A 14,511-nucleotide genomic window follows, 5' to 3' on the forward strand; every position below is an offset into this window, starting at 1 on the left:
TAATTTTGTAGTCTTTATATGAGATTGGTTGTTATTCGTTGTGTTCACCTTTGCTAACGAGGAGCGTATAAAACATTAACGTAAAATAAGCTGTGGCCTGTTGTTGGTTAAATGTATTAGTTGAATGATCAAGTAATTTATCGTGAGGAATCTTAATTTAAAGAGTGCTGAAAGTTGTATGTTTTGATGCTGTTGGTTTTGGAAAACTTCTATTTTCAAATTTACTTATAGTTCTAAGGAATTTTTAAGAATCCATACTTGATTTACACCACTTCTCGCATATTGAGGCACAACACGTTTGAAGTTTCTCTAGTTAATATTTCGTGAGGAGAAAAGATAGGGATTGGTATAACAATATGGATTATTTTAGAATAAGATATATCTCTATAACATCATATCTATCCTTTGTATGAATTTCTTGAAACAATGATATGGATTACCGTGGAATTAATTGTACACGAAAAGTGATTAATCTGCTGTAAATAGATTTCTTTTCGATGAAAATTTCTGTGTTTTGTTTTAAACGAAAAATAACGGCTTCCGAAGAAAATGAACATAATATTGGGGTGAAACCCTTTTCCATATAATACACACCAACATACATGAAACCACTCTGTTAATTTTATGTCGATTTGTGAACGCACAAGTACAAAAATTGGTCAATTTTCAGCTCTTATAGCATTAGAACTTTAGACAAGCGATGACATTTGTATTTATGTGGTGTAGGTGGCAAATATGGCGACTCCAGGCAGCAGCACTTTTTGTCTGTATCACGAAGCGAGGGTGATAATCTACATCGACAAATGGACGTCGTTTTGCACATTATTACACATCTGATAATACTGTATTCCCGGAGGTGGTGTGTGAGACAGGACGGGAACAGCTCAAATGCTTCATCTATTTACCGACAGGTTTTGAATTATCCATAATCAATCATCAGATTGTCCACGGTTTAATATTCAGTGGTGAAAATGCTAGTCATCGTTTTTCATGTTCTATACAGAATCCGTGGTATCTTTGGGATTCGATCCTAGAAATCACCTCCAAGCCCTATTTCAATCAACTACAGAGCAGCTGTACACTTCATCCTTACGCAAATTGCCTCTTATTAGATCATGCATATTAAATGGGAAGTGATACCACATTTGACAAACCTTGTCGTAACTTGATGTTTACAACAAACTTTCATTAATCATGAAATAAAATTCGAAAATTGGGGATTCAGTTAGAGAAATACCCGGAGGCTATTGTAGTACGTTCTTACAGAATACTGGGACAGTTATTGTACATTATTAAAGATCATGAGGTTGTCTTGGCCTATTCAGCTACATAACCTACAAGCTGAAACCTTCATATCGAATTCACATAACCTATATGTTGTCTTTACAGAACTTACATATTAACTTTGTACACAAAGTTTACAGATTGAATTCACAGTACCTACAGGTCGAGTCCCGTTGGGATCCGGGTTAGAATAGGTCCTCAGTATCCCTTGCTTCTCGTAAGAGGCGACTAATTGGGGCGGTCCTTCGAATAAGACCGCAAAAGCCGAGACCCCATGACAAAGCTGAGGTGGTACGGTAAAGATCCCTTCCTGCTCAAAGATCGTAAGCGCCGAACATAGGTCTAAATTTTGCAGCCCTCCACCGGCGGTGGTGACGTCCCAATATGAGTGAAAGATTCTCGAGCAGGACGTTAAACAATATACAACCAACGAATTAACCTACAGGTTGAATTCAGTCAAGTCATACGCATTGTATGAAAGGTGAAGATAACGAACAGTGATCAATCTCATAACTCCTATAATGATTACAAAATAGAGAGTTGGGCAAACACAGACCCCTGGATATACTTGAGGTGGGATCAGGTGACTACCGGGTAGGAAGAGTAAGCATCCCCTGTCGACCGGTCACACCGCCGTGAGCCCTATATCCTGATTAGGTAAACGGAGTAATCCGTAGCCAAAATCAGTGTGCCAAGAACGGCCTAACAATCGGTATGAAACAAGTCAGACAGCATTGTTTCGATAATCAAAGAGAAAGATAGAAAGTGATCGGTTGTCTCCAAAGATTCAAACCGGTTGCGGTAGCTCAGTGGTTGAGTGTTCGCTTTGTAATCGGAAGGTCGCGAGTTCAAGCCTCGTCCGTGCCATGACCGCGTCAAACTTAAGACGTTAATATAGGTAGTGACCTAAAATGTTGAAATTGGTAGTGATTGCTCCTTCGCCAAACGCGAAGTGAGAATATCATGACTTTCGAATATGACATTAAAAACTGAAGTCGTGGCAGGCGTTGTTAACGTTAAAGACCTGAGCTTAGGTCTAAAGTGGTACTACATCTTGTGACGTCTCAATATGAGTGAAAAATTCTCGACGGGACGTAAAACAACCAACATTCAGTGACCTGTTCTTTATCTGCGTTGTTTGAACATCATGAGAAAGAACGGCTAGTCAGTTAGATACGAAAAAATATATGAAAATGATATCAAATATTGCTCTTTTTCTTTATTTTCATATCGTGGAAAGAATTATCTCACGAAGTTGCATTTCAATGTATACGTTTCTCGTCATCAGAACTTGGGGAAGGTAAACTAAATCCAAATTGAACCTGATGTTGTTTGTAGGCCATTTATACAGCTTTGTCAGGCTCCTACTTAACGTATTAGACAGAGTTACATATGCTAAGCCATGTACATCAATCCTGAACTATATCAGTTACAACTGCAGAGATACATATAGGTATTGCACAATAGGAATGAAATAATATATTAGAAACATTTACTTTGAGAGCGGTGGTTTGTAAGTAGAGCTGTCATGCTTGTCCCAGATTCTTTGGTCACCAGCGAAATATGTATGATTCAATTCTAGAGAATCAAGGTACAATTTGCAATCCAATAATTCATAATGCAAAATATTTGATATTTTATTATTTCATCTCAACTAACAGCGTGATATCTTTAAAAGGCGATGTCAAATATTTACACAAGCGAAATATCGTAAACTTTGGGATTAAGATATCGGTCTAAATGCAGTCCAAATATGTTACATATTTGAAGAAAAATCTGAAATGATACATAGTTTACCCATGTCTCAAAAACAGCTAAAGACCCATACCATGCGCGGACTATTCGTCACAGTGACTCACAATTGACACGCAAAATCAAAGATAAATGATATTTTTGCATGACGTGATTTTTGTTGTTGTTGGTTAAATACGCTCAATAAAACTATGGATTTGTGTTTATATATAAGATTAGTAGCTAAGATTCTTTCCGATTTCTTCATCAATAAGTATCATTGTAATGTTTTAATTTTTTTATTCATACCAAGATAAAAACACGGCATACTTTTGATTTTTGTACAAAAATTTAACAATACCAATGCTTTAGACAATTTTTTTCTCTCGTCAGAAAACACACAAGCTCCAGTCATCATCATCGTCTCTGCAGAAGCTTTGTCATCACGTCTCGTAATTATCAAAGCAAAAAAAAAAAGTTCGATCAGAACGTATATGATACAGAGAAAGGACAAGGCCGTAGATGAAAAATGGAGCACCATTGGGTAATTTTGCACAGCATTGGAAAATAAGAAAACCGATTTCAGAGTCAATATCATTGGAAAAGTACGAAAACTCGGGTTACAATCGGCTTTATTGGAACCACGAGAACTTGTGTTAGAGTCGGCATCATTGGGATAGTCGACATAATTTAAAAAAAACCTAAAATCTTCAACATTGGAATACTGAGAAAACTAATATCATATCCGGCACCATTGGAAAACAGAAAACCTCTGCAAGAGTCAGCATCGTTATAAAAATATAAGAACCGATGTTATAGCCGACATCATTGAAAACTACGACAAACCGATGTCGAATCGACATCATTGAAAACTATGAGAACCGATGTCAGAATCGACATCATTGAAAACTACGACAAACCGATGTCAGAGTCGACATCATTGAAAACTACGAGAAACCGATGTCGGATCGAGTCGACATCATTGAAAACTACGAGAACCGATGTCAGAATCGACATCATTGAAAACTACGAGAAACCGATGTCAGAGTCGACATCATTGAAAACTATCAGGAAGCGATGTTATAGCGACATCAATGGAGAACAAAACTTCATGAAAAGTAAATATAAAATGCAGTGTTACCTTGAACAGTTATCTTTATATCATCTGTGAAATTAGAATTTAAATATTGATATTTATAGGTCCAGAAAGGACAACAACACTATCGACTTCAATAGTAATGTGTTCAGCAGCCTATAAATTCGCTTGGAACTTCACTCTGAACAGATGACACGTGTTCAGCAGAAAGGAAATAATTATTTTCTCCCAAAATTCCCTTTTGATATACCGATAACTCTTTATTTGATGGAAAGCGGGAACAAGTCTTCTTCCGTGTGAATTCTATCTGGGTACAAATTTTCAATTTGATTATTTATTGCATTTTGCATATAGTTTTGTAAATAGTAGAACACGTTTTCTCTCGTTAAAATTAACCCAGAAACAGAATCCTAGGCTAAATCAAACAATCGGAATTGATAACAAAATCTCATTTAATTTAAATACTTCAAACATACATGTAATAGAAAAATGCACTATTTTATGCAGTCTTTAATTTGATAAAATAGATTTATTCAATATAGAATAAATAGAAAAGTATATTGCCTCCCAGAAATTCTTCACTTTGGGTGGCGGATGTGACGTCGTATACGGAAAAAAGAAAATGCTGTAGACATTCGTAAATAGATATCAAGAATTGTTTGATAAAAGTTAATGGCTTCATATTAAAATGAAATGCATAAGTTCAATTATCAAGAAAGTTGCAGATAAAACTCTTTATAAACGTACACTGGTGTTGACTTCACCTTCTAAAAGTTTTTAAATCTGATGGAATAAACTTCTGTGGAAAAATCGTACACACGGATTTTAGCTATTGTTGAATTTTAATCATACAAAATATGTTGTCCGGTTCATTTTGCAAGCAAGTAAATTGGATGTACAAAACAAAATACACAACGAAACGAAATAACCTACACCTTTCTGATACAGAAAAATTAATAACGCACGGCCGTCTTTGAAAACGGAGAAGAAGCACTTCCGATTGTCTGTGGCGTGTGGGAGAGTTACGTCCAGTGAAAGTTTATGTTTGTCATTTGGTAAAATTTGGCATTAAAGGGGCGATAAAACCGTCTCAGGGAGGAAATCACTTTAGCCGGTAAGGTGGGATGTTTACGACCCTTGCTCTCGTCTAGACAGTGCCCCCGTTTGCTGTTAAGTGTTTTCCTGATACACGGAAACCCTCGGGTTTTATTCATGAAGAAATGTTCCTCCGTTATCAGGGGCTGCAGTCCGAGAAACTCCTGCACTTTTCTCATTTCCTCCCCGGGATTTGTCACTAAATTTTCACCATGCACAAAATGAATCTGCTTTCTTGGGAATACGGATAACCAGTTTTCTAAATGTTTAACATATAAACCAATTCTGATCACCATCCATGACGAATTAATTTTATTGGTGTCATTGTGCAAAAAGGCAGAGCTCTGAAACGACTTAATTTTTCCATGTTTGCTGAGAATCTGTGTATAGTCTGAAATAGCACGAGTAACGGGATTTCTTACAACTAATATCAGTTTGGTAGAGTTCGACATTTTGTACACTCTTGAAGGAACTTCTTTTGTGATGAAGTAGCTTGGGGTTTTTTCAATCGTCATTTGGTGTGGTAAGGTCTCTGGCATCAGGTCTCTGTAAATATAACGATTTACATGTAGGTGAATTCCTGTAAGAATAACAACATGTTTATTGTGTTTCTGTAAATATACCAATACATATATGTTTATGAAAGTATTTTATGGAAACATTCTGAAACACGTTTGTATAGCTTTGTCAATCAAAAGCAATTCTTCGATAATGAAACATTGTATATGCATATTCCTCCATGTTTCTGACACCCGTTCATCAGAGTTTGTGTTTTAAAATATATCTAAAGCGTTGTTATGTAGGTGCAAGATAAGGCAAGTATATGCTTCTTTGAATTGGTGTAGAACGCCATTACAAAACAATTCTGCTTTGAAAATTGAAGAGAATCGTATAATGATATTTTTGTAACCTTTCAACTTATTTTCTCCTGGCGCACCTTTTCATCCGTAATATCCTAAACATGCCACCAGTCGAAGGGTTTTTCTAATGCATGTTTCTAATATATACTACCACGCCATTCAAAGCTAACAACCACCATCTTTATCGGAGGTGGTGAAAAATATTTATCTTTGAATAATCAAAGGAAGCATATCAAATACTTTGTTTCTTTTATGTACATCATTTAAATGACGGAGGAGTTAGGCAAAAATGTGTTTTAGTTTCAAAGATGAGGGAGAATATTAGAAATCTTCTACATGAAAAAGTGAAGATAACGAATGATGATAAAGATGCTATATTTAATAGGAGAAACACGGACCCGTGGACATAACATTGGTTGGATCAGGTGATTAAGAGGGTTAAGCATCCCCTGTTAACCGGTCACACCCCTCATGTGTCCTATATCTTGATGAAGTAAACGGAGTAAACTGTAGTAAAATTTAGTATGTAAAGAATGCCCCTCTATGAAACACATTAGACAGCATTTGACTTAACGACATGCTGTAATTGTAAATTAGATCGTTATCTGCGGAATGCTGACTTTAAACGAAACTGTTGAAATGGTAGATTTTACTAATAGAGATTGTTAGAGGAAATTGAACTTTTCAATGAATATCTAATAGACTTCGGTTTTGATTGCTATAACCTTAAGTAGCCGCCGCTGTTAAATGGGTTTCAAAGGTAGCGTAAACATTGAAAAAGCGACAATGTTTGTATTGCAATTTCCATAAGCCTGAATTTTCAAAAGGGGTCTATAGAAAGGAAGCCGGAAATAGAAAAGCTCAATGACTGCATTAATTAAACACATTACTTAAGGTTTTAATTTCACCGGTATGAAATCTATTTCAATCTTCACATTAACGTTGCTTGTAACAAGGCATAAACACACCGCAGTCTGTCATCGATATTGGGTTGCAAATGAGTTCTATAATCAGTTGTGAAAATATCTAGATTGTCCCTCTCTCTCCCAACCTAACTTAAATAATGAAATAGTGAAGGCCAATCTCATATATCATACAAAGAATACAAAATTAGGAGTAGGGCAAACACGGACCCCTGGACACACCAGAGGTGGGATCAGGTGTCTAGGAGGAGTAAGCATCCCCTGTTTAGTGATCACACCCGCCGTGAGCCCCGTCTTGGTCAGGTAAACGGAGTAATCCGTAATCAAAATGAGTATGTAAAGTACAGCCTAACAATTGGTATGAAACACGATATATATATTATATATATATATATATATATATATATATATATATATATATATATATATATATTAAAGATTAAAGCGACACTTTAGGCATTGGGTGTTGATGTATCGTAGAATTGGTAATAATTATGCCGATTCTGCACTGCGTGATACGGTTGATGTAACAATATCCAATATCAATCCGAAAATAACGTATACGCTCGTATCAACCAATGTATCAAAGATTTTACCACAGTAAATCAATGTATGATAATTTTATTGTAGTAAATCAATAAAGTTTTACATAGTTGATTATAACCAAAGATTTTCCAGAACTGTAAATCAATGATCTAAGTTTTTACCAGAGTAAATCATTGTATTAAGGTTTTTACCATAGTAATGTATCAAAAATTTCTTGATTTAAAATGCAAAATACGTAACCTGCATTTGATCAAAAGAATATTTTATAAAATGAGAACTTGGACTCCATATGAAATAAATTTAAAATAAATACCCCCTGAAAACACTATACCGTACATATACAATATTTTAACATGGAAAGCGCAGCAGTATATAATATATAGTACACGCCCTCGGATTGATATGATATGGATTTTAGCAGGTAATATTCTCTATCCCTTTATGTCTCTCTCTCTCTTATAACTTTGATGGTGTATCGAGAAAATCTTAATTATGATTATTGATTTACAAGAGATAGACCGCTGAAGTTTTAGATGACTTGTTATATATATAATTTCCGCTTGATTATATAGCTGTATCGACAGTTCCTCTGAAAGTAATTATCTTAAACGTGTTTCCACTGATTGCTCCGACTCTGTAGTATACCAAAGAACAGCTGTCGACTAGCGTTAAACACTGCAACATTCATGAGCGGCCGAAAAGAAAAAAATCCTATATTCATTTCTCTTAAACCTTGATTTATTGTGTCGAGCACCGGTGAAACGTTTCCCGTCTTCATTGAGGACAAAACTTTTTATGTTCTTGTTGTTTTTCCTTGGAGTGGAATGACTCTGACGAAAAGGTTCTCATCGACTAACTCTTATTATTAAGACAATCACTATAAGCGAAACAGAGTAGGAATTGAAGACTTTCGTTGAATTTTTTCCCCCCATTTATTAATTATTTGTGGATATTTGACGTGTTTCATATCAATTGCTATTATTTTCTTTGTATACTGATTTTGACTGAATTACTCCGTTTACCTGGTCAAGATATAAGGTTAACGGAGGGTATGATTTTGTATTCTATATAGGAATTATGAGATTGATCACTGTTTGTTATCTTCACTTTCTCAATCATGTATTTATATGTATTTCAATCAATTACAATAAACACGAGTTTTACATTTAACGATGGTGATGTCGATTTCTATATGAATTAGCCATGAAAAAAAAACCAACAACATATAATCAAACAAATGAAATGCTAATTTTAAAATTACATAAAACTGCATTTATTGGTATATAAACGATTTATTCTATTCCGGACTGTTTCAAATTTCTTACATGCAATTTCAAGAAAAAGTTTGGATTTTCATTACGAGGTCCTTGTATAGATGTCCACCATACGAATGATAATGACAAAGTCAGAGAAATTCTTTACACAATTCATTAGAAAATCAAGCATCCTGTCAGAATAAGAATCTCCTAGTGTTTTGTGTTTTGAATTGATTGAAGGAAGCCCATTTGCTTATGATTACTCCATCACGGATGCAGCGATTGCCCCGAAGCACATTACCATACAATGTCTAAATTATAATTTGGATAGAGTATGGTTTCATAAAATTAATTTTCAATTTCCTTTATAAATGTTGTAGACTTGTAATACTTTAATTATGCTGGAAAAACTTCCACTGGTCGCGGTAATTCAGTGGTAGAATGTTCGCTTCGTAACCGGGAGGTCGTGAGATCGAGCCATACTCGAGCAATGGTGGCGTTAAACCTATGACTTAAACATAGGTAGGGATTGTTCCTTCGCTAAATGCCTGACATTTAGAAATGAGAGCCACGGGTATTTTGAATGTGACTTTAAAAACGGAGGTCGCGGCGGGCTTTGGCACGTTAAAGAACCCTTCACTGTTACGGCTCTGAGCCCTAACTATACGTCTAAAACAGCAGTTGACGTCTCAATACAAGCGAAAAATTCTCGAAGGGACGTAAAAGAAACAAAAATCTTCCTGAACAAAATTGCTCGTATTGTTCGATACAGGGAATGCATATTAAACATTTTGAGTATCATATGGAAAATGGTTTTTATGCCAAAGATTTAAAAGATAAGATGTACCTTCTTAAGATACATGTACATTTCAGCGTATCTTATTCAGAGATTACGACAATAGAAATGTCCTCTGGCTGGCTACCTATATCATAAGGTCACGCGTTTAAATAATGCACATACAGTACGTAAAAGGTTTCGTGAAGATCCGCGTTAGAATAGGTCCTCAGTACTCCTTGTTTGTCGTAAGAGGCGACTGAAATGGGGCGGTTCTTCAGAGAAGACCGCAAAAAACGAGGTCCCATGTCACAGCAGGTGTGGTACGATAAAGAACCCTCCCTGTTCAAAGGCCGTGAGCGCCGAGCATCGGCAATGGTGACGTCTCCATATGAGTGAAAGATTCTCGGGTGGGACGTTGAACAATATACAACCAATCAACCATTACGTAGGAAAGTTGCTAAATAACGACAACGCGACGCAGATTTATATCCTTTGAACCCAAAATACAGTTCTTTAACACACAAGAAACAAAACATTTACAATATTCATCCTCATATGTTTAATACGATTAACAGAGACAAATCGTGACAATAATTGTCAATCGGTGTCAATGTTATTATGATGCCTACTTCAGATAGCATCAGTAGCATCTAGGAACTGCCGTAATAAAGTACACAGTTTGTTAAGCTCACGAAAAAGTTTTCTCTCGATAAAATCTTTGGAGAGTCTAATTGTCTCTCATCATTGAGCTAAGTATCACGAGGACCGTGTTGTTGGAGAAACTTAGCACAGAGAGTAGAAACGATCACACGTAGCCACTCTTGGAACTGTCGCCTATCGTGTTCACTGATGGTGTATGCAACAGTGACAGAATCAGACTGCACAGCTCTGAGGTTAATATTTATAGCAATCAATTAAAAATATCCTGTCCTCACGATTTCTTCCTTATATAAATTACACCCGTGACACATCATTATACATGTATGTACTTGTTTTAAGAATTGATAAGTCTGCGTTTTACATGTGGACCTTTGGATGAGTGGTATAAAAGCAAATACGATATCTCAGACGAAGCTCATCATGCGGGCTAGTCTGTCGGAATAAAAGAAACAATTTAAGTATCAGCAGTGTCGCTACATATTTCCAGAGTGTATTTACCCTGGGCAGAGAAGCGAATCTCGTGTGTATTGGTGCCAGTGAAAACATTTATCATATTTGTGTTAATATGATTTCTCTCTCTATTCAGTGCCCACGAAGTTTATTCATCCAGGCGACTTTCATTTAAAATTCGATCCTTTTTAACAAGGACGCCAAAAGATTTATGAAATTATTAACACTGACCTCACTATCAACTTGATACAGACAGGTATATCGAGAAGAGAAACCCGACATCCTGCACCGTAAATCATCCTCGTGGTAAGACACGGGGTAACGTTACAGAAAATCCCAAAGAAGACCGAGGCAAGGTTACTGTGTTTAACTGACACACAATTCAAACCAATTTGTATGTATTATTTTACGTTTATCTGTCAGGTTTTGGATTGTAACAAAACCACAGGGCTGTCCATGTGTCCTTGTAAACATCGCCTCATGCAAGCTTTGGTTGTATAGAATTTACGTTAAATAATAACATACCTATATCAATTCTAGTGACCTGTATAATACGGCATGTAAATTAATATACTTTGGACTTTTCTTTTGAAGGCCATCAAGCAAACTAGAAAGTATTCAGACGTTATATCATGATACTCAGCCAATTTGTTTTAATTCATACCTGTACCATTCCAAGCCTCTGTGGTAATGTTTATCAAAAAAGTGCGGCTCAGGACCCGTAGCCAAGACGTCTGGATGGACGCGGAGAAATTCTAACAAGGCCCGTGTCCCGCCCTTTTTCACCCCTATGATTATAGCTTGTGGAAGCCGCCGCTTTCTTCCCCGTTCCTTTTCACCTAAAGTGTCTTCGCCCCTCTCTGACGGGACTTTCGCTTGACTCAATTTAGATGTCAAAGTCATGTTCCAATTAGTTGCCAGTTTGTCTGCTTTGTTAGGGGATTTTCTCGTCCGCTGGTCATGTTTTCCCTGGTGATGTGATCGCGTACTCTCGAATGGCAAGATATTTTGTAAGTTTCTGTTATGGTGTCCAAAATCCGAAAGTTTAGGATACAAATTTTCTCCTGAGTATCTGGATGAACTCCAAAGGTCCTGAGTCAAGAGGTGAGTATTAAAACTAAGAATGCTTAAAGTTAGAAGTAAGGACACGATGAGCAGCCCCTGGTAGCACGACTTTTTCCGACAGTTCCTAAAAGTCCGATATGGAATAAAACCCCACATATCCATTCATTGTCATCTCTGGAATAAAATATAAAATACTACCATCACATCTTAAGCATTCACAGCCATTCAAAATCACAAATGCAGCCGGAAATAATCAAATGGCGTGTTGTATTGCTAAAGAGCAATCAACCGACCCAGTGGCAACACTTCCAAAACAACACTATTCATAATTAGAGAATGAAACGGAACGGAACAGAGAGGTTTAACACATGGATGTCAAGCTTTTTTTCACCCAGTCACAAATTTCACCCCATTGTGAACATTGTGTATCTGTTTCCTCACACCCAGGTCAGCTGTGTATCGACTGTTAAGGATAATGTGACACTTTGATCCCTTTTTTATACTTTGTTGTAGAATTTGCACGATAACACAAATCTACTGATAAATTCCAACCAAGGTACATGTAATATTGACAGACATACACGTTGAAAAACTTCTGGTACGCCGCGGTTATTGATTAAATGTTGTGGCTTTAACGTGTTAAATGATTGGACGAAACCCTTGGTAGGCAGTAACTCAAATCAATGACGGAAAATCCTCCTTTTATTAAAAAAAAAAGCCATCAACACAAACCAAACCTGTTATGATTTATACAAGATGTTCAAACTAGCGTAAAATGTCTTTAAAGTTTATTTACGTTTGAATAGGGGTTTTATTTTTTGAAATCGAGAGTGGAAACTGTCGCTATTAATCTCTAAATCATGGGCGTCATTTACAGAGGGGTGATGAGGGTACGGCCGTTACCTATATCTCTTGATATTTAGGATACAAATTCTCTGGGAATGGAAGTCGAATATACTTCCTGTCAAACATTTCATCTTCTTTGAAATTACGAAATATTATTAACAGGAAGATAATTTAAAAACACTGCATATCTTTGACACCTGCAAGAGCAATAAACCTGATTTATTTATTTGGGTATGTGGTTACGCAAAATATCAAGTGTATAATGAAAATTTAAATGTCAGGAGTAATGAAACTACAAAAATCTAAAATTATAATCCTTTATATATGTATTAATTTTTTAAAAGTTTAGTTTGTAAGTTATACACATCTGGGAAATATTTCAAATATGTTCTTAATCCAGAAAAGTCTTGAAGCGCATATTATAGTCACCAACACGGTGCTTAAACTCGTGTGTACTCATACATTAAATAACCAAAAGGTGTAATGTAAAAAATAAAATAAACGTTTCTTACAGTCAATAAAATAAGGTCATGTGTTGAGAAAAAAACAACTATCTTCGTTGTTAACATACCTACAGGCTTAAACTTCGGTGGTTTTAAATCCAGTTTTATATCGCCTTCCGTGCACCAAGATCATACATGGAGGTCGCTGGTTACGTTATAAAGATAAATTACTGTGACAAAGTGTACGGTATCAAGCCACCTGACTTTAATATAATGAAGCCCCGATATAATGTCATCTTCGGTGAATATTTGCAAATTATGTTGCATTGTCAGTTGCATTTGTGGGCGTTTTGATTATCTTATGCAGAGACATCTCTCGACGGATACTGTTAAATGGTGGTTCTGTGTAGACTGAACGAGAAGAGATCATGAAATCACCAACACTAGAAACCCGGTATAGAGTAATGCAGCAGAGAATGGGCGATTGTTAGAACAGAAAATAGTCAGCTCCGTGCGCATCTAACCCTCCCCGGACTTTATAACATTTAACTGTTTTTCCTTGGTTGATTACAGATTAATAAAGATAAAACAGCCCATGGCAAATTTATTAGATGTAACTCTATTTGACCACAGTTTTCCATATCAACGCTTTAATTTCAGAGCAAAAAGAATAGTTTGGCTTAACATTCACCATTTCGCAGAGAGAAAAGGGTTAACAAAACAGAAAGTTATAATGAACAGGCACGATTCATCTTCATCATCGGTCGCGGGGGCTCAGTGGTAGAGCGTTCACTTTGTAACCGGGGGGGGGGGGGGGGGGGGGGGTCGTGAGTTCGAGACTTGGCAGTGTCGAGCCTAAGACGTAAACATACGTAGTTTCTAGAAGTGAGAGTCGCTTTTCGAGAACTTAAAAACCGAGGTCCCCCGTCGCGAAAGGCGTTATCATAATTTTAAAAAAAAAAACAATACTACGGCTTTTATAACAATCGAATTTACAAATACAAAAATGTATAACCTATCATTTGGTTGATTGCTGTCTGACGCATTTTATACCAATTGTTAGGCCATCCTTTACACACTGATTTTGACTACGGATTACACTGTTTACCTGATCAAGACTTGAGGCTTACGGCGGGTGTAACCGGTCAACAGGGAAGCTTACTCCTCCTAGGAATCAGGTCCCACCTCTGGTATGTCCGGGGGTCCCTGTTTGTCCTACTGTTAATTTTGAATTCTTTTTAGGAATTATGAGATTGGTTTTTCACCTACAGCTGGTGCCGTTTTTCAATATTGAATGAAACATTATCGTAGAGAAGTAAAACGACCTAAACAAAAAAATCCTCAGCAATACTGGCACAAGTGTTAAAGGTTAATGATACTTAATACATTTATTGCATTATAAATTCATAGCTACTTCTTTGTTTCCAAGTTGCTCACATAGCACAAATAATATTGTCGCTGGAAGTAGCCAGCTCACC

At 36.4% G+C, this 14,511-nt stretch overlaps 1 protein-coding gene across 1 annotated transcript; it reads right to left on the reverse strand.

Moving 5' to 3' along the window:
* Nucleotides 1–4,934: 4,934 nt before the first annotated feature.
* On the reverse strand, nt 4,935–12,330 carry LOC125670125 (heparan sulfate glucosamine 3-O-sulfotransferase 6-like). The gene is made up of 2 exons (XM_048905106.2): nt 11,344–12,330; nt 4,935–5,752 (listed from the first exon to the last, which is right to left on the reverse strand). Exons 1-2 carry the CDS (start codon nt 11,904–11,906, stop codon nt 5,134–5,136), a joined length of 1,182 nt encoding a protein of 393 aa, XP_048761063.1. The 5' UTR covers nt 11,907–12,330; the 3' UTR covers nt 4,935–5,133.
* Between the last annotated feature and the right edge of the window lie 2,181 nt (nt 12,331–14,511).

The sequence above is a fragment of the Ostrea edulis genome, chromosome 4 (assembly GCF_947568905.1).
Source record: "Ostrea edulis chromosome 4, xbOstEdul1.1, whole genome shotgun sequence".
Taxonomy (NCBI): Eukaryota; Metazoa; Mollusca; class Bivalvia; order Ostreida; family Ostreidae; genus Ostrea; species Ostrea edulis.

Coding starts and splice junctions, on each gene's coding strand:
- LOC125670125 (XM_048905106.2), bottom strand. CDS start 11,906: ATGGATATGTGGGGTTTTATTCCATATCGGACTTTTAGGAACTGTCGG. Junction 5,753..11,343: donor AGAGGCTTGGAATGGTACAG/GTATGAATTAAA, acceptor TTATATTTACAG/AGACCTGATGCCAGAGACCT.